The 20,563-nt window shown below is 47.2% G+C and overlaps 1 protein-coding gene across 1 annotated transcript; it reads right to left on the minus strand.

Annotated features, from left to right (window-relative positions):
* Nucleotides 1-782: 782 nt before the first annotated feature.
* VXN (vexin) lies at nt 783-19,698 on the minus strand. Its single transcript, XM_069466436.1, has 6 exons — nt 19,632-19,698; nt 15,420-15,475; nt 9,865-10,018; nt 5,840-5,901; nt 2,485-2,558; nt 783-1,173 (listed from the first exon to the last, which is right to left on the minus strand). Exons 1-6 carry the CDS (start codon nt 19,696-19,698, stop codon nt 990-992), a joined length of 597 nt encoding a protein of 198 aa, XP_069322537.1. The 3' UTR covers nt 783-989.
* Nucleotides 19,699-20,563: the final 865 nt, after the last annotated feature.

A 20,563-nucleotide genomic window follows, 5' to 3' on the forward strand; every position in this document is an offset into this window, starting at 1 on the left:
AACCTAATAATACATGATGATGTGTTTCATTTAAATCACTTTACTTGTTCCAACTTTATTAGATTCTTCCCTCAAAGGTTGCCCCTAGAGACATACTTCCACCATTCAAAAACTTCCTCAAATCAGTTGCTAGAGGAAGCAAAGCCCGGAGTCTGCTGGAGAGAAGTTGGGGACCTCGGGTCTTATTCCACCTCCCAGTATCTAGTCACGTAACCTCCACAGGTCTCAATTTCTCCAGCTATATCTGGGAATGATGGTGCTTTCCTCAACAGGGCTTTGTGAAGATAAGAAGAAATAAGGGATGAGAAAGCACTTTCAGAAGTGAAAATCATTATACCAAAGCAAGGTATTATCATAATATCACTTCAGAAAACAGTAGCATTCAACATTTAATTTTTAATGTTTTTCTATAGAAAAACTGCACAGAAAAGAATAGAGAATTCATGCAGTCATGCCAAATGACCATCAAAATCGATCTTGATGATACTCTCAAGTGCATTTTAGAACTACTAAGTTAATAGATAATGCTTTGTCCTTCAAAATCGTACCTCATCAAGGTGAAATCAACGTGATAATGGGAACAGTAAGAACCACTGTGTTTACAATTGCCTCAAAGTCAAGCTCTTAAATTTACACCAGAAAAATCACACCTTAGAAAAACTCACAAGGAAGACAGAGGAGTCCTCCTCTTCTTTTCTTGGAGGTCTTTAAAATGGGCTGGTGTGTTTTGCATAAAGATGGGGATATAAACTTTATGACCTCCTAAAGTCACTTTCAGACCAATGGCTTTAGCAATGAGCACAGTTTTATTTTGCCTTCGAGGGACATTGTTTTCCGTGCCCTAAGCCAGGGTGACCAGTTAGTGAGGGAGGATGATGTGTTGGGACCAGCTGCTAGCAGAGGTGAGTGTGGCTCAGCTCCGATCCTGGAGCTTTCTCCCCTTGTCCAGGGAACCTTGGCCAACGCAGGACATCTGGGGAGGGTCACCTTTAGTCAGCCTCAAAGGCGCTGTTAGTGGCTCCCACGTATTCCGCCTTCTTCTTGTGCCTTGTCCACATTTTCCGGAGGATGCTGGGGACACCGCAGGAAGCACTGCCTGTCAGCGGGAGGGAGGCTTCTGCTCCTTGGGGAAGGGTTGGGTACTCTTCAGTCATCTTCTTGAGATGTCTGGATCTAAAGTGAAGCCAGGGGTGGGAGGGGAGGGTGGTCACTTCACTGAGCCACACTTAATGTTTTCCCTTGAGAAGAGTGGCCACAGCTCTCTTCCTTGGCTCCTCCATCCCGTGACCAGGCTCTGCGTCATTGGAGGGCCACTGTTGGGACACTCACAGGGACAGCTTTATGTCCCTACCCCTCCCATCTCTCATGAACAGTGACTTTCCTAGAAAGGGCAGATGTCCCAGTGCATCAGCTACTGAAAGAACATGGGGGCAGGGGTTGACTCCTACTCCCATCTCACATGTGACCTCCGGCAAGTGCCTTGACCTTGACCAGCCTCAGTTTCCTCATGTGCAAAATGAGGATAATTTCATCTAACTCGTGGGGCTTTTGTGAGGGCAAAAATAAGATAATAAAGCATCTGCTACATTGTAGACCCTCAATAAATGTTCATTTTTCTCCCCACTTGCTTCCTTCAGGTGAAATAAATGGCCTCACTTTCCTGCAGCCAGGGTTCCGGAACAGATTGAAATGGGGCTGACTGAGCTTAGAGAGAAAGGGCTCATCTGCTCGTGCTCAGCTCTCCACACGTTACCTCACTGAGTTCTCACAGTAATCGGGACGGGTACCTCTGTCATTCCTGTGCTACTGTTTCGTTTTGTTTTTGAATGGCTGGGAACTCGGAGGACGGAATAACTGCCTGAAGTTGTGGTGCGTTGGGGGCAGTGGCAGCCTGGAAAGTAGATCGGGGTCAAGAGCCCAGCCTTTCACCGTCCTGAAACCCCGTGTGTGCTGCCTGTGGTGTGGACGACATGAGGGGCATAAACGCACATGCTGAATTGAAGATGCTCGCTGTGTTAGCGTGATGCCAGAGGCCGTGTTCCCCGGGGGTGCTGGGGCTCCCCCACTCCCGCTACCTCGCGCTGCTTCCGGGTCAACTTAGCGACTCCGGGTCAACTCTGGGGTTGCAAGTCTGGTGTGGAACCTCTATATCCGATGAGCTTCCTTCCCTGCAGGCAGGGGGTCCCTGACTCACTCATGAGGCATCTCTGACCCCAGTGTGCCTACGGTGGGTTCTGAATGTGGCTCGTGGTTACATTCATCTAATTAACCAAAAAACCCTCCCAAATGACACTTCTCCAAGGCTAAAGAATGGCGTTAATGAAGCAGAAACCATGACAAACACTCCAGCATGATCCTGGGGAAACCGCTGGCCTCATTAAGAGGTTTCCAGCCACGGGGCTGTGCACATCCCGAGAGCCTGTCAGCCAGGCCACCTGTCGCTCTTCTGCAAAGGACCAGGACGGCGTGGCGCCCAGCACTCACCCTCTCATCAGAACAGCTCCCTTCTCCGAGCCAGGGGCTGCCGCCTCCACTGAGATCCGGGGCCCTGGAGGAATCTGCAGAGAGGAATTGGGATGGTGAGGATGTGTCTGGTTCCTGCCCTGGCACTGACTGCAGCCCTTTGAAAGGGGGGTGACTGAATCGAACTGCCACCAACCTGGGCAACAGTCCTCACCCTTCAGCGGGCGTCTGACTCCCCTGGAGGGTTTGGCAGGACAGTGCTGGGTCCCACCCAGTTTCCAAGTCAGCAGCCCTGACCTCGGCCTGAGAATCTGCATTTCTAACAAGTTTCCAGGTGCTGCTGGTGCTGCCAGTCCTGGGACCCCACTTTGAGAACCACTGACCTAGAGAACTAGAGAAAGCGCAACTCGGTCTTACATAAGAACTGTCACCCTCACCCCGCCATCGCCTGTGTCCAATTTGTTGTCAAGTCCTGCAGATTCTTGCTTAATAGGCTGCCCAGGCCAGGGCCGGCCTCTCCATCTCCTCTGCTGCAGCCTTCAGGGCACAGTCACCTCGGACCTCCTTGTTTCCGACCAGGCCTGCTGCAATCTGCACGCCCCTCCTGGACTCCAGAACCGCAAGGACTCCCTGCTGCGGGGCAGATCGCAGCCAGCTCTGCAGCTGCTCCTCGGGTTCCTCAATGCCATACGCACTCCACACCACCCGTGCAGTGTGGCCTCTGTCACTCCCCCATGTGTCAACGCTGCCAGTTCCCACAGGGGGGTGGGGGTCACACACAGCTCGCACCTTTCCTTCATTCTCTGATGGAGGCCTCAGCTCTGCCTGCCCTTCAAGCCCACTTGCTCCAGGAAGCCTGCCCTGAGGCTGGTGGCCCAAGTTGCTCTTTCTCTGTCCTCATGTCCCCACAGTGCTGAGGGTCTATGTGACACACTTTGGGATCCCACCTATTTTGTCTTTGGTGGTTCTATTCATGTGTTTGTCCAGTCTCTTGGTCCCCACAGACACTGCCTGGCAGGTGGGGGGCCAGAGACTTGACCCCTTTGGTGCCTCCCAAAGGAGGTGATGAGTACTCGGGGACATGTGTGAGTTGAAAATTAACTGCTGGCCTAAACAGGGCTGAGTCCAGAGGTTGCTGGGTCAGCTGACGCACGATGTGCTTTGCTCTTCTGCCCTAAGCCCCATGGAAGGCTTCAAGTCACCACATTCCTCAAATCGCTGGGAAATTCCAGGTCAAGGGCACCATCCTTCACCATCTCCCGCTCTCCTGAGCCAGCCAAAGGCTGTGGGCAGCGTTACTGTGCCACCTTGTGGCCTCTCTGGAGCGCTCCCTCCCCACCGTGCCTACGGCCGGGTAGACATATCCCCAGCCCCCTTAGCCCTGGAGGACAGGGGGTTGGGGGCTCCTCATTCCACTCCTTTCCTCCTCTTTCCTTAGTCTAATATCATCCCGTGCATTTCAGTGTCAAGTCAGATTTAGCTGTGTGGGTCTGGCCCCTGTCCTGCCCTGGATCATGGGCCTCCGATGAGCTGCAGGAGCCCATCCCCCACCCCCGGTCCCAGAGGAAGGGGCCAGCCATGCTGCCTTGTCTTCCTCTTCATTGTTGTCCCCTCCCCTTTGTAACCCCTCTCTCCATCCCCACCCTGTGCCATCCCAGCTCCCTCTGGCCCAGGGTACCATCTGAGCCCAGCCTAAGGGCTGGGGCAGGTAAAAGGCCATGAGCCACCCTCTTCCCCTCAACCTTGCTCTTTTTCGGGGTTTGGCCAATAGCAGCTGTTGGAGCTGTCATAGCTTGACAATCTTCCCTCTGTGTCACCCACCCGGCCATCCAGTTTCCCCTGAATACAAGGTTGGGAAAGGGGCCTCCCTGACAAATAGCTTGTTTCATCCCTGACCTCTGTGTAGATTTCCTAGAATAGTGATGACCTAAATGAGATCCCTGGATTAGGTCTCCTGCCCAAACCAGGAGTGAGTGAAACACCAGCATCTCTGTCCAGTTTGTTCTGGAAAGATGAGGGGCTGGCACAGATAACATCTCGGGTCTCTTCTCACATTGCACTGTCTATGAATCTCGACAGCTGACACTCAGAGAGCCTAGGATGCCTGAGCCAACGTCACCTCCAGCCACTGCTGACTCTGCTAACTGAGAGGGAACCGGACATTCATGCCCAGAGGATGACGAGGGAGATGTACTGACAGACCCAGAGATGTGCCACCTGATCCCCCTTCAAGGAAGGACAGCTGCCCATCTGTGGGAGGGAGGATGGCAGGGTGAGCTTCGGCTGCAGAGGGCCACCTGGCCCAAGGTCACACTCTTCCCTGGGCAGCCCACATGCTGTGATGAAGTGAGGAGGGAACATAAAATCTCAGCCATTCTGGGCCAACTCAGACCAACCTGAATGGGCAACACTTGCCCCAGAGCTCCCCACCAGGAGGTGTTGGGCCTGCATCATGCTTCAGCAGCTCCCTCCACACAAGACCTGCCTTCCCCGCTCCTGTTACAGGTGTTGATCCCTAATACACATCAAACCACAAACTCCGGATCTCAGAGTCTGCTTCCGGAGAACCTGACCTGTAGCAGATACCCCCACAGGTATCCCTGCCCTGAGACGGCTGGCTGTTATGGACTGAATGTTTTTGTTCCCCAAAAAATTCATTTGCAGAAGACCTAACCCCCAGTGTTATGGTATTGGAAGGTGATTAGGTTTAGATGAAGTCATGGGATAGAGCCCCTGTGACAGGATTAGTGTCTTTATAAGAAGAGGAAGAGACACCAGAGATTTTGCTCTCTGAGCACGCACAGAAGGCCATGTGAACACACAGTGAGAAGGCAGCCATCTGCGAGCCAGGAAGAGAGCCCTCAGTTGACACTGAATCTGTTGTCACTGTAGTCTTGGACTTCCCAGCCTCCAGAACTGTAAGAAAATGTTAAGCCACCAAGTCTATGATCTTTTGTTACAGCAGTCTGAGCTAAGACACTAGTGTTTCATGTTTTCACAGTGCTGAGAACCTTACATCTCTTTCCCCCTGTAGCTGCACCTGGGAATTAGTTAGGCATTTCCACCTGGCACCCTACCCTAGAAACCAGTTCTTTCCTCCCATATATAAGATGTCCGTTGTATAATAGCTGCTTCTGTTTGCCTAACAGCTGCATTTCTAGCAAGAAAGAGAGAAGTAGCCAGTGATGTTACACAAGTGCACACAGCAGGACCAGCTGATAGCTCTTAGGAGCAGAAGATGGCCAGGTATGCTTTTCTAATAATTCCCAGGCCAGGAACAAAGAACGCTTAGTCTCTCTTCGTGGCACAATAGAATCAGACATGATGAGAAGTTTAAAGCACGACAGATACAACTAAGCAGGCTTATTTTACTTACCAAAGATTTTCCATATGCTCGATTCCCACACAGATTCGATGCTTTGGGTTCTGAAATCCCCACTGCAAAGTTGAATGGAGGAGACATTACTCAGTGGTACTTTTTGTTCTGCCTCCCCCAGGTTCTGCATCAATTCCCTTGCTAGCCAATCGATCGCAGTGGGGAATTTCTGAAGGCCTTCGTACCAAGAAACAAAACCAAGCAGTAGGGTCAGCCGGCGAGGCAACTGCCACTCTTCCAGGGGGCTGGAACTAGGGTCTGAATAAGATCAGTGTGTCTATGTAGGCTGATTGACTGAAACAAATGTGCCACTCTGGCGGGGCATGGTGGTAATGCGGGAGGCTGTGCACATGTCAGGGCGGGAAGTATATGGGGAATCTCTGTACCTTCAGCTCAGTTTTACTGTGAACCTAAAACTGCTCTAAAAAATAAAGCCTATTAAAAAAATCACATATGTGGAAGCATTTAGCATTGTGTCTGCATGCAGTAGGCGCTCAGAGAATGTGCCTTCAGCTCTTCCTTCCTTCCTAAGTTCTCAGATCACGAGAGGCTTAAAAGGCTCTTAGGAGTTAAGTCTCTACAGCTGGGATCAATTATTTAACACGGTGCTCCTGGACACCCCTCTAACAAGAAGCAGAGAAGTCACACCTGTGGCGGGAAGTTCAGCCCCTTAATGTGGAAGGACTGGAGTTTATCAGAGCAGAATCCTGAAACATCGGCCACATAACAGGTGTGGGTAGAAAACCTGCTTTCTTCTTGATGCCCCAACCTACTTCTGAGTAATTTCTACCCTGAAGTGCCTGGGGCTGCGGGTGTTGAGCTGAGGTGGTGGCGTAAGGTAGGGAAGGTTGGCTTTCAACACAGGTCTCTCCTGGTGCACATGTTCCAGGGCAGGCGCGCCTTATTGCACTAAAGCATAGAGAAATGAAACCCCCACCCCCAGGAAGACATCTCAGTGCAATACAATGAGATATTATGAGACTTCCAATATCAAACCACAATGAATGGTGCTCTGGCATAAATAACAGCATCTCGTATTTTCTTCTGCGTGCCAGGCACCGTGCTGAGTATAAAGCACATGAGTGTTGTCTTATTTCACCCTCACCACACCCTAAGAGGAGATAACATAATAGTCTGCATTTTCTCGTTGAGGAAACCCAGGCTTTAGAGATACATGACAAGTGTGATGAAGCCAGGTAAGGATGATTTAGCGGGTAGTGAACTGACCTCTTCGGTGGTCTTGCAGGCTTGGGGAGGCTTGACTGAGGGACCCCCTAACCCGGCTTGGGAGAAGGTGGAGTTTGCTGGGTGGAGACGCAGGGAGGGCAGTGGGAACAGTGTCAGGGAAGGTCGGGGAGGCAGGATAGAGTGGAGCAGTCACAGATGGAACCATCTCACAGTTCAGGGCTGCTCCACGTGATAGAATGGTGGGGGTAGGGGTGTCACAGGAGGTGGCCCTGGAGAGGTCAGCGTGGTCTGGAGCGGCAGGAGGACACAGCACTTAAAGCTGAGGATGATGGGGGCACATTTTTGCTTCAGGAGGACCCCTCTCTTGCCTTGCAGAGAGAGGGGTCCTTGAGGCTGAGAGCTTCGCTGACTGTTCTCTACACGGTGGAGATGAAGGAGGCTGAGCCCCGGCCGCTTGAGGTAGGTACCAAGAGGGTGAGGTGAGAAGTACCTGGGAGTGTGTGAGGGGTGGGGCAGGACAAGGGGGTGTTAAGGAAACACCCGGGAGACTTGCTGGAATGATGAATACTGGCCCCAGCTGAGAAAGGAAGAGGGGTTTGAACAAGGTGATTCTGAGGTGCCCGGGGAATCTCAGTGAAGAAATCCCACAGGCCCAGGAGATGGGGCTGTCACCTTTCCAGGCACCTGAGGCCTCAGCATGAGAGAGGTTCTCAGCCAGGTCTCTACTTTCAGAGCCCCCAGGGAGCCCAAGATTCCTCAGGGCATCTTTCTCCCATGTGAGAGGCTGCAGCATCCAGGTGCCTTCTCCCAGGGCTCTGAAAAAGGCAAGTCCGCAGATCTGAGATCCCTGGACACCTGCAGCTTTCTGAGGGAGTGAGGGAATGTGGCTTGGCCTTTCCTGTGGACAGCCCCGGGGTTTGCCTTTGACTCAGAAGCGCTCACTGCCTCCCACCCCCTCTGGAATCTATCAGATTGGGGGAGCTGAACAAATTGGATCAATGCCCAGCTCTGTCTCTCTCTCTCTCTCCCTCTGTCTCTTTTTTTTTTTTTTTTAAACCTGACTAGCATATTCCCTGCATGAGCTGACTGTCACGTGTTGGGCAGATTCTCTCCATTTCATAACCTACTGCTCTTGTCTGTCAGAATGAAAGACTGACTCAGGCAGCCCAAGCTTCCACAGACTACTTAGAAAGGAATGAAAGTGACCCCTAAAATCAGAGAGTTGGGAAGACATCATTCCCTGGGGGAAGAGGCATTAGCCAGGGACTCAAAAGACCTGAGATGTAATCTCAGCTCTGTTGCTAACAAGCAGTGCGACCTTGGGCAGGTCAAACAGTTTCTATGGTTTCAGCTCTGTAAATTGGCAGACGGGTGGCTGCAGTGGATCGGAAGTTCTCTCCCTTCAGCATGGGTTAGAATCACCTGGTGGGGGGTGCTCATTAAAACAGATTGATGGATCCTAACCCTGGAGTTTCCGATTCAATAAAATTTGCATATCCAATAAATTCCCAGGGTCTGTTGCTGCTCCTGGCACTCCACTTTGAGAACCACTGCATCAGATCATCTCTAAATCCTTGCAACTCAGTATGTTATCCCCAGAGCAGCAGCATATGGGAGCTTGTTAGAAAGATAAAATCTCAGGGCCCACCCAGTCCTACTGAATTTGAATGTGCAGAAAAACAAGATTCCCAGGTGATTCTTTGGCACGTTAAAATTTGAGAAGCATGGCACTAAATTCATTTTGTGATTTTGTAGAAATGATAAGTATTCTCTTTTTCTCTTTCCAACATACATGCACCCAGCCACCCACCCACTTATATATAGACACAGAGAAAAATCTATCTCTTAATTTGCAAAGCAGATTGTGGTTTTTCTAATGCTTTCACTTTGCATACATATACGTGTATGTGATCACTTAATAGAGAATATAGCTTGATTTATGTGTTCTTATACATAGGATCAGAAGATCATGTTCTCAGTGATCAAAGAAACCTTAGTGGTGTCATTTAGCGTTTACAAAATGGGAAAACGATGGATGAGTGAAGGGACCATACTGAATGGAGTCTTATTACAGTGCTCATAACATACAAAATTCCTAATGCCCAAAGGCTTTGAGGAGGACACCCCAGACTTTCTATTGTGTATGTTTGGAGTTAAAATATAAATAGGTGTGGGCATAACACAAACAACCTAAACTAGCAATTACAGGCAAAATACCGTCACAGACTTTGGTGGGCTAGAGGCAGATTCGTGTTTAGCTGCTTGGGGTGGAAGCCCTTTACAAAACTAATATCCAAGGTAAGAATATAATGTTTCCAGTTTTCAAAACAAATTTGCCCCTGAATTCTTTATATAGATTGTTGTTTAAGTCATTCAAATTTAAAATGGCAAGACTTTAGGATGGTAGTTTATGAAGAGCTGTACAATTAGACACACACACACACACACACACACAATCTGTTAAATAAATAACGTGAGCTTTCTTTGCTTCAGAGGTCATGGTTTTCTCTCCCCTGCAGAGCTTACCGATTTATATCTCCTCCTGAATACAGCGCCACTGCCTGTGGAGCAAGATGGGACATAACAGTATCTTTGCTCGTCACACACACGCAGAAGCCCCTGTTTTATAGATTGACGGTGTTATGTGGGGCTGCTGTAGGTGAGCCCCGGGGCAGGTGCTTTCGCAGTGGAAACAGCATTTATTTGGAAAAAGCGCACACCAGCGAGCTCCAAAACTCACAAGGTAGGCCGCAGACACCGCCGCTGCTGCCCTGTCCTAGGTGCGTGAGTGGCTCTAAGAGGGTCCTCAGGGTCTCCCCGGCCCGCAGCTCACGTACCAGGTCTGGCGAGGGCTTTGGCTAGAGGCGCCCCGGGCGGCCGCGCGGTCTGGAGCCGGCCCACCCTGCGGCCGTCGCCCGCGTCCCGCCGGTCACCGCGGTGCTGCAGCAGCTCCAGGGGCCGGTGTGAGTACAGGTCCGACTCGATCACCACCTACCGGGCGAGGAAGGACAGTTAGCTTACTCTTATCCTCGGATCCCACCGCCCCCAGGACCCATGAGCCTTTCAGATGGAGCTCGTGTTGACAAGGAATTGTTGGAGCCTTCCCTATTCCAGTGAATGGTGGCATGGTGCAAGAAAATGAGGGTTCAGGAGGTTGTTGGCGGTGGAGGGTGTTCCTCAACAGCAGACCCTGCCCAGGGTCAGGAGCTGGCCCATTAGACCAAAAATCCAGGTAGATCAGCCGCCGGGTGGCCTGGCATGTTTTGTTTTGTTTTTGCAGAGGCAGAGTTTCCTATGTTGCCCAGGCTGATCTTGAACTCCTGACCTCAAGGGATCCTCCCCCTCGGTCTCCCAAAGTGCCAGGATTACAGGCCTGAGCCACTGCACCAGCCTGATACATTTTGACGAGGGGACAGGCTATTTGAAATAAAGACAGTCCTGGAAATAGGGTCTTACAGTCTTTTCAGCTAAATGGATGACACCCTGGTTCATGCAGAGAACAGCTCCAGAGGAGGGAAGACCTAGGGAGAGAACTGGGGCCCAACCGATCCTCAGATTTTAAAAAGAAAGAAACTGCTGGCAAAACAGAGCAGGTGGGCTCCTCAAGCGCTTCCGTGCTTAGCCACGGTCACCTGTTGCGTAGCTATTTGGGGACGTATAGTCAGAAGAAATATCCCTTTTGGTCGGGGCCCACCAACATGGGCCTTATAAATTGTAATAAAAATACCTAAATCATTGAAATAATTTAACTGTAAACACTTAATACAAAAAGTAGCAGCCATTTTTATCTTACTGTGGAGAGTAATGAAGGGAATCTTAGCAGTTTGGGCTCTGATTCTGCATATTTATACACAGCCAGGACACTGGGGGTCATTCATGGGGATAGGGTTGGGGGGGGGGGGCAGACCTTTCATCACAGCTGTTCCTAATTTTATTTTCATTTATTTTCATTCTCTCAGCATTACACTCAGAGAGGATAAGGACTGGTGTTGTATTTTCAGACCCACTTTGTAGAAGGAGAAAGTAAGGCAGGATGTGAAAGCCTTTGGAGTGCACAGGAGGGCCCCACCACCTTCCAGCATTTTCCGCTCTGAAAGGCAGGCAAATGTTCAGGAACAAGAACCGCCACCTCCCCAACCCACTGTGTGTGCCGTGGGCAGGGAGAGAGGAGGGAGGTATTAGCTGCTCAGCCAGCAGCCGGGTGGATGTGGGCGGTTCCCTGGGGGTGGAGATGAGGCCAGTTACTTCCCAGGTCACACCTTAGGGCCAAGCGTCTCCTCAGGGTCTCTTCTCTAGTCCCCTAAAGGATGCCAGTAGCTTGAAAGGAAAGAGGAGAGGAGCCCAGCCTGGAAGTTTCCTGTTTCTTAGCTGGGCCTGGTACTTGGTTCTCATTTTCTGCAACAACAGAGGCTCTGAGATGGCTCCAGGGCCGTGTGTGAGGCCTGCATCAGGGAAGGGACAGCTGAGTGGGTGACTGTGGCCTCCTGAGAGGCTCCTGACAGGCTGGTTTATTTTCTGGTCCACAGGACACAGGCTGGGCTTGCTGCTGCTGGACTGAGACCAGGGTCATTAGTACACTGAGTATAGGGGTAAGACTGGAGAATTGGGTTGGGGGGAGGGGAGACGAACGTTTAATGCTGGAATTTTCCTTTCCTAGGTCAGCAAACTGCCTGCTGAAGTAGAGGAATGTACTAGGGCAACAGGCTTTTCTACAATAAAGTGATGCTCCCCGCTGGTCTCAGAAACAGGAAGAACAGAAGACTCTGGCTAACAAACAAGCCTCAGGAGTCCACCCACTGATATCTTCGAGTCACACTTTTGTTCGCCAGCCTGGAGGGCTGACAGGGAGTCAGAAAGACAGGAAAGACTTACATGGTGGAGAATCATCATAATTCGGGACCGAAGGGATTCATAGAAATGTTCCAGCCCAACTCCCTAATTTTACACATAGAGAAACTGAGGCCAAGAGAGGCCATGTATTTTCACAGAGCTGTAAGGGAAAGAGCCAGGATGAGAACCACAGTTTCATGCCTCTCAAGTGCTCTTTGTAAAACCCACAGAGGTGCCCACATCCAGACACGAACTTCCAAATGCAATTGATTGCAGTGGGCCATGAATCGCCGTGGAAGTGGCCCCATTACGCTGAAAGCTGACCTGACCCACACCTTTGTGTAAGTTTATCCCCTTGAGCTACTCCTATGATGTGGGAAGACTGGAGAGGCTCTCTAGGGAAGGAACAGTGTGTGGCTGTGCCCTGGTTTTGGAAGCAAATGCAACTCAAGAGGAGTCAGAGAGTCAGAAAACTGATGCTAATGAAGGCTCAGAAAGGAAAGAGATATTTGTAAAGGAAGGAACCTGACATCCATTCACACAGTAGCCCAAGGGGTAAGAAGAGATACAAATAAGAATTTTGGGCCAAAGAAAGTTGTAAATATTGGCAAGTCGCAAAATAAGAGTCATTTTCCCCCTGCAAGATAATGGAGCACAGTAGTTTTCAGACCACCAAGTTAAAGACAAAAAGGAACTCAAAAGGAAGCCCAGAGCCAGTTGCTTGAGGAAACAAGAGACTAGAGATAATTCTTTCCCCTTTGGGACTCACTTTCCCCATCTGCGGAAGGAGGAGGTGGACTGAGAGGCCTCCTCTGTCTCTCCTACTGTGAATGTGCTGTGTGGCTGGGGCTGAGTTTTACAAGCAGAGGACGGGCTGGGCTGATGGGGAAAATCAGAAGTTCAGAGGAAAGCTTGAAGGACTGATCTGTCCACGTGAAGGAAGACTGGATGTGCGAAGACAAGAGCCCAGCCGTTCGGCCAAATGACTGAAAAATCTTCAGTGAAACTTTCTTAAACTCTAAATTATCTGCAGACAAATCCTTCCCTTTCAATTTTTGGGAACACTTCACTCACTGCTCTTTGAAAGCTGGGAGTATTTTCCTTCTAGAATTTAGGCTTAAGTTTTTACAGACCACCAGGAGGATCAGAATCAGTTGCCCTGCAACCAAATTTTCCATCCATTAATGGCCCTTCTCTTTCTTAATGTATAAATGCTCTCAAAAGTCCTTAGAAAAAGGCATGCAACTGACAGAAAGGAAAAAGACATGAGTAAGAAATCCGTGGGGAAAGGGTATTGAAATGATCAATAAATCTATGAAAAGATGAATCACATTAATAATTATAGAAATACAAATTAATATATTTTCTTCTATCAGATTGTCAAAGATTGACATCATTGATACCACAGTGTTGGCTTGGCTGTTCTGGAAAAGGTACTTTAAAACATAGTTGCTAGGCATTTGCCAATGGCTATAAAATGTTTTCAATGCTCATCTCCTTTGGCTCAGCATTTTCCTGTCTATGAATTTATCCTCAAACATTTGGATAAGAACATAAAAATATGTTCAAGAATTTTTTTGTGGCATTGTTTTAATAGAAAAAAAGGTGAAACCCTACTTATTGATGATTTGCAGATCCATTAATAATGGATCTAGAAAACTACAGATTTGGTTTGGGTAAATATATCAATAGTACATTCATACAGTGATGCACTATGCAACCACTATAAAGAATGGGGTAGAGTTACACATATGAATTGGCATGGAAAGATGTTCAAAATTTATTAAATGAAAAAAGCAAATTGCAAAGCAGTATATTATCAGACAATAAAGCATAATATAAGTTAATACATAGGAAATTTTCACTTAAAAAAAAAACCAATACTTAGCAAATGCTTATATGTGTCAGGCTCTGGAGTAAACATTTTTTCATGTATGAAATCATTTGCTCCTTCCGCATTTGTCCTTAATATTTGTGCTCTTATCATGCCCATTAATGTTAAGGAAGTTGAGTCCCAGAATGGCTCAGGAACTTGCTCAAGGTCGCATAGCTGGAAATTGATAGAAGTGGGATTTAAACCCAGGCCATTTGACTCCAAAGTCTACACAGCTAACCACTCAGGGGTGGGGAACCAGCAGCTTCAAGGCCTCATGTGGCCTTCTGGATCCTTGAGTGCAGCCCTTCAACTTAATCCAAACTTCACAGACTAGGAGATGAAAAAATTAAATGGAAAATTCCAGAAACAATTCATACATTTTAAATTGCACATTGTTCTGAATAGTGTGATAAAATCTCTCGTTGTCCTGCTCCGACCCACCCAGGATGCGAATCCCCCCTTTGTCCAGTGCATCCACACTGTGTGCACCACCTGCCTACCAGCAGCCATCCTGTTAGCGAGGCTAGAAAGGCATAGCTAGGGTTCGGTGCCATCCTCCTTTTCAGGCAGCCACTGGGGGTCTTAGAATGTACCTCCCTTCAATAAGGGGGACTACTTACTGTATTTTATATCTTTGTAATGTTTAAGATTTTATAATAGGCATGTACTGCTTTTGGAATTAAAAACATGTATATAGAAACTAGTAAAACCCCATTTCATTCCTGGGACATTTAAAAAAAGTTGTTTTTAAATGGAGAATAGGCTTTTAACAGTTGAAATACTTAAAAATTCAAAATGATATTCTATGAGAAATTGTGGCAAAATAGAAACTCCAGTAAAACCAAGAAGAAACAGTTTCCTTTTTAAAAATAAAGTGCAAAGATGTATTGACAATTTTTATATAAACACATATATAAAATGAGAAATGCACAGCATTATTAGGCTCTAAAGACATGTAAACTAATTTTAAGATAATGCATAGGCATATTAAAGCAGCAAAACATAAAATAAAAAGATGAAAGCCAATGTTGGTGATGTTGGAAGGTGAATGGAAAAGCATTGCTGGAAGCCCCCAAAATGTTCAGAATTCCTGGCAGTATGTGACAAACTGTAAGCAGAAACCATTTTTTAAAAATCACTATTAAATTCTCTATACCTAGCACAGTGTCTGTCACACATAATATAAATGCAAATATTTGATAAATGAATGGATGGATGAACGAAACTGTTCTTATCTCTTTACCTGTGAATTCTACTTGGAGGTCTATGCACTGAAGAATTAATCTAAAAGAGTAATATTTTGTAAAAATAAGTTCATTGCTCTGCTATTTGTAATAGTGAAAAAATGCCACATTACAAAAGCCCACAGTAGAAAAATACCTAGGTCAGGGATGCTATAGCCTCATTGTGGACTCTAAACAAGACAAAAATGTGTATATAAAACGAGGTTTACTTTGTGCCTGGGGAAAATGGAAGAATAGGAGGGTCCAATTCAGGGTTGCTTGGTGTCTGGTTGAGGCTGGTCAATTATTTTGGTTAAGTAGAAGACAGACAGTACAGCAACAACCACAGGGGACAGGGAAAACCCTCCTGGTCATCGAGGGCAGGGGAGAGAGAGTGAAGAGGTCGGGCATTGCTGTACTAATGAAAGTCAATCGAAGCAGATCAAAACTAAAGTTTCCTTACATTCTTGGTCAAGAGGTGTTGAGAGCTTTTGACTCTTCTTCTGGCTGGACTGGACACTGCAGAGAGAGACAAAGAAGTGGTTTTAGAAAATGCCAGTGAGGGTGATGTAGCTACAGTAACAATACTGAGAAGGTTTGGACCTGAGGCAGGATGGGGGTGAGGAGGGGTGGGGAAGAGAGGACGAAGAGGCAGGTTCCCTTGCAGCTGAGGGTGTTACATGGCTTGAATACACCAAAGTTCACAGCATTATTCACAATAGCTGAAAGCTGGAAACAACCCAAGTGTCCACCAATAGATGAATGGATCAACAAAATGTGCTATCTACATACAATGGAATATCACTCAGCCTTGGAAAGGAAGAAAATTCTGATACATGCTACATATGGATGAACCTTGAAAACATTGTACTAAGTGAAATAAGCCAGACACAAAAGATTATATGTTCTGTGATTCCTCTTATATGAGGTACCTAGAGTAGTCAAATTTGTAGAGAGAAAAAGTAGCATGGTGGTAACCAGGGGCTGGGGGAATGGGAGAATGGGGAGTTGGTGTTTAATGGGCACAGAGTTTCAGTGTGGGAAATGAAGTTCTGGAGACAGATGGTGGTGACGGTCGTACAACAATGCGAATGTACTTAATGCCACTGATCTGTAACACTCAAAAATGGTTAAAATGGTAAATTTTATGTATATTTCACCACAATTTTTTTTTTTTTTTTTTTTTACAAAAAACTTAAATCCATTAACCATGAGAACTAATACTTGGTTGGGAAAAGGTGTGGATTTTATTAAAAATTGAGACAAAGGCATCTATTTTCCACATCGCTGCTAAAATGACCTACCTAGAACTGAAATCCCACCATGTCCCTGCCCTGCTTAGAACTGGGGTGACTTCTTAGCACATGTCAAATGAGTGACAGATGAGTGCTGTCCTCGTTAACCTTCTGCATAGCCCATGAGCCTGGAGCAGAGAGTGCTGGTTGGTAGCCAGGGCTCCCGACTCCCTCTCTCCACTTGGGTGCCAATCCAAACTTGACCCTTTGCCAGGTGTGTGATTTGGGGAAATTACTCACTCTCTCAAAGCCTCACTTTCCTCATTTGTGAGACTGGGCTATTAATGGCACCTTGCTCAGAAGGCTGAGGCAAGGATTAAATGAACTAATCTTTATAAAACCCTTGGCCCAGCACCTGGTGAAGAGTAAATTCCCAGGAATTAGAGGCGACTGTTATGGTTTTTCTCCTCTGCAGGATGAGGGCGGGTGGAAGGAGTGGGTGATGATGTCTACAGAGTGTAGCATTTTCTTAGGATTTCTCTTTCTGGAACTTTCCCTGTTTCCTCCTGCTGTTCCCTGATTCCCCTGGCCACCCTCCCCATTGTTGTCATTCCCAAAAGAATTATTTTGAATGCTGTGGTACTGCTCACCCCAGAACTAAATCCACTCCGGGGCGCCTCAGGAAATAACTTCTGGTACAACTTCTTAGTAAAACCACAGCTTTTATCTTTCATATTTACTGTGAATAGTGCCTATAAAACCTTTCCCTTAAAGGATTCTTTTTCTCTTTAGAAAGTAAAAATACACACGTTTGCAGGTACAGACTTGGTCTCTGTCCTGTGCCTTTAAAATACTTAAGAAACACCAGAATATTTGCTATTGCCATATTTTTGTGAGGTATCATGATGGCTCCATTTAAAAATATATAGATATTAGGCTGCACTCAATCCGTGTGTGTTGGAGAGTGGGATGAGATACAACAATCAATGTCATGACAGCCACGCTGAGCTGTCCTAGTGATGGCTTATATGTCTCATCCCTTTCACTTTTACAGCAACTCTACGAGGAGGCTACCCTTCATTCACTCCACTGCATAGGTGGGGGTGCTGAGGGGCACAGGGGCCACGCTTTTACCCACTAGACTACACTGCCCATGCTGCTGAGCTGGTGCTCAGAAAGGGTTGACTGTTGCACACTGATAAACATGGTTAAACCATAGCCTTTGGCAAAAGGGCACACCAGGGAGACTCAACCTTTGTTAGGTAAAGTCAACCCAATTGTATTTCTGCAGTTAGGGAACCTGGGGATGCAACGAGGAGTGACCAGTCTCTCTCCACTCAACACCTGCCAGCACCGTCTTCTCCCACCCTGTGCTCGAAAGCCTTGGAGAAGGCCAGATGGGCAAAGCGAGATGTGGGAAGAGGCGGACTTCATCCACTTATGAGCTAATGTAAACCTGCAAATGCTCCCTTTCTAGAGCACAACTTCCTGAGCAGGGAAATGTCCATGAATACCAACAAACACTTGGTTTAATACCAGGAGGTGGCCATGAATGAAAATGGCAAGAAAGGAACATAGGATTAAATATTTATCTTTGAACATATTCATTGCTACAAATACAGAGTAAAAATAGAAATCACTTTGTAAGTGATGTAGTTCATGGTGCTTACTACATGCCAGCTACAGTTCTAGATGCTTGAAGTGCTTCCCATATTAACTAATTTATTTCCCATAATAATGCTGGGAGGTAAGCTCTGTTTCTCCCTTTTACAGAGTGGAAACGCAGGCCCAGACAGGGTAAGTAGCTTGCCCAAGTCACACAGCAGAAGTGGCAGCAGCCTCTGAAACACTTTGTCTTTGACTTTTTCTCTTTTTAAAAAATTTTAAATGGAAATAAATTATAGAAGATAGACATACTTAACATTTTCACATTTGCTTCCAATTTGTTTTCTCCTCATATAAAAGAAATAACAAATTAGAGGTAATATTCTCATCTCCTTTCTACCCTTTCCTAATTCTCCTTCCCTACTACCCCAGGGCTACTGAGATCACTAATTTTATTTGCATCTATGTTTCCATCCTTTTCTCTAAGTATATATTCATAAACAATATATAGTATTGTTTTATTTTTCCAAATTTACAAAATGCTATCATACATGTATAATTTTTCAGCGTGCTTGCTTTGCACTCAACATTCTACTTTGAGATCTACGTCCATACACATAGATCTAGTTCATTCCTATTGCCGTCGTGTAGTGTCCATAGTATGATGCACACATTTGATCCATCTCATGGACATTTAGGTTATTTTCCATTTTGCCCTCTTAGAGTCAGCGCCACTTGAGCATCCACCTGTGAGAGCTTCCCTGGGCCATTTACCCACAAGTGGAACTGCTGGGTCAGAGTCAGCTGTGACTTTGAGTCTCCAGAGAGACTCCCAACTCCTGCACATGGGCAGACTTCTAGCTCCTTTCCCTCTCTCTCTCTGGCAGTACGTGTCTAAAGCTTAATTTATGTTCTGCTGGCTGTCCTTTGTGGCCAAGCTGAGTCTCTCCCTCCCGCCCTGAGCAATGGCCCTGTCGGCGGCTGACACGGGAGGAAGAAAGGAATTGTTTGAATGTGGAGTCACAACACCAGCAAACACCCAGCCTGCTTCATTCAAGTCTGACAGTGAGCCCAGGGTCTCAGCCTGAGTCACAGGCGTGCAGGCAGGGAGCAGAGGCGGCAGGAGAGAGGCCTGCGCTCTGGCGGGGGCCAGGGACCTGCCCAGTGTCCACAAGCTTGGAGCCACCTGAACCCTCACACAAAGCCCTTCCCTGAGACTTAACACAAGAGCTTGTAAAGTTGAGATTCTTGAGTCACACGTTTTGGTGGCGTTAGCTCCAGTCCAAGTTTGGCAGGACGGCCCTGGGCTTCCGTGGCCAGGCCGGCTGGGGGTGAGGGCACTATCTGACTGCTTCACTGGACTTTAGGCCACCACCGGGAGGGTTTCTCCTCCTGTTTCATGGCACAGAGATCAGACTTTTGAGCCAGCGGTTGTCATTTCAGAACCCAGTTGCTCACTGGAGAAAATGAAAGAATCTGTCTCGCTGCCCTGGGATTTTGTTTTCATCTGTGTTGCCTAAACAATGGCTTGCTGTCACTTTCGTTTGGCATATTGGACTGTCAGTATTGAATTAAGTGAAACAGGGAGTATGTAACTGCCCTCCTTTTCCCCTTGATGGTTTGTTTCTCAGTGATTGATGTTTATCCTTTTTCCTCCTTCCCAGGAAAAAAAAAAACAAAAACAAAAACCCAAAACAATCAAATACCACCAAAACAGGGAACCCATTGGACCTCAAAGTCCTGAGGCTAAAGCGTAGTGAAACAGCACGTGACGGTCGTCACCCTCCTGCACGAGAAGCCGCGTTAAGGAGACAGTCAAGGGCAATTTTACTCACCCTTGGAAGGAATCACGGTGGTGAAAACTTCTATGTTTTCGTCACTGCAGCTGTAGATCTGATGCATCGTGTCCGCCTTCTCTCCCTGAAGTGCCTGGGAACCGGGGGCCTCTCTCTGGACTCCTAGTCGCGGGGTTTCCTAATCCAGTCTGGCTCCGGGATCATTGTGCAGGTCCACAAAAGACAGGCTGGTGCTGTGAGCTCATCTCATTCCACAGTCTTCACTGCAACATTTTCTAATCCCATCTGTCCTTTTTTTTTTTTTTTTTTATGACTCCTATTATTGCAAACCTTTGATTGAGCGTGGAGGCTTCAATCCCCTCCCAGCTAGGATGTATTTAACATTTTTATTTTGCGGTGTCTGCCGCAGTGAATTTGGAAGTCTTTTGTGAGGTGACGATGAAGTGAAATCGCCTACCGCGTTAGCGCCAAGCTTGGCTGGAGAATTGCACCGAAAAGGAAACGTGGGATTTGGGACCAGCAATTTCCCCTTCTCATTTCAGAAATGAAGGGGCTGCTTTTTCCTTTTTTTTTTTTTCCCTCCAGAAGAACGGGGTATTCAGTAATCTGTCATGTGTTCACTTGTCTCCCTGAAAGTTTCTATTTTAAACAAAAGGACTGTGTCTCAGAGTGTTTTCCCCTCATGCCACCACACGACAAGGCTGACATTTCTAGAGAATCGTGTGTTTAGCATCGCTTTGCACAGCCCTACAGGTGCTTACACAGACACGGCGACAGGCAGCGCCCCCCACACAAGGAGTCCAATTACAGGAAGGTTATAGTTCTATTATCCTATATATTTACTATCTCATGAATCCTATTATTGGATACATATAGTATATGGATTTTATGCTGTCCTTTATATCTTATATTTATATATATCCTATATATACCCTATATTTTGTCCTATATATTCTCTCTATATGTGCCTA

The sequence above is a fragment of the Eulemur rufifrons genome, chromosome 3 (assembly GCF_041146395.1).
Source record: "Eulemur rufifrons isolate Redbay chromosome 3, OSU_ERuf_1, whole genome shotgun sequence".
NCBI lineage: Eukaryota > Metazoa > Chordata > Mammalia > Primates > Lemuridae > Eulemur > Eulemur rufifrons.

What these genes read in the sequence shown, in the direction of transcription:
- VXN (XM_069466436.1), bottom strand. Translation starts at nt 19,698, where the DNA reads ATGCATCAGATCTACAGCTGCAGTGACGAAAACATAGAAGTTTTCACC. An exon ending in CACCGTGATTCCTTCCAAGG is followed by an intron (nt 15,476 to 19,631) that starts GTGAGTAAAATT and finishes CTCTCTCTGCAG; the next exon opens with TGTCCAGTCCAGCCAGAAGA. An exon ending in CAAAGCCCTCGCCAGACCTG is followed by an intron (nt 5,902 to 9,864) that starts GTACGTGAGCTG and finishes TCAACTTTGCAG; the next exon opens with TGGGGATTTCAGAACCCAAA.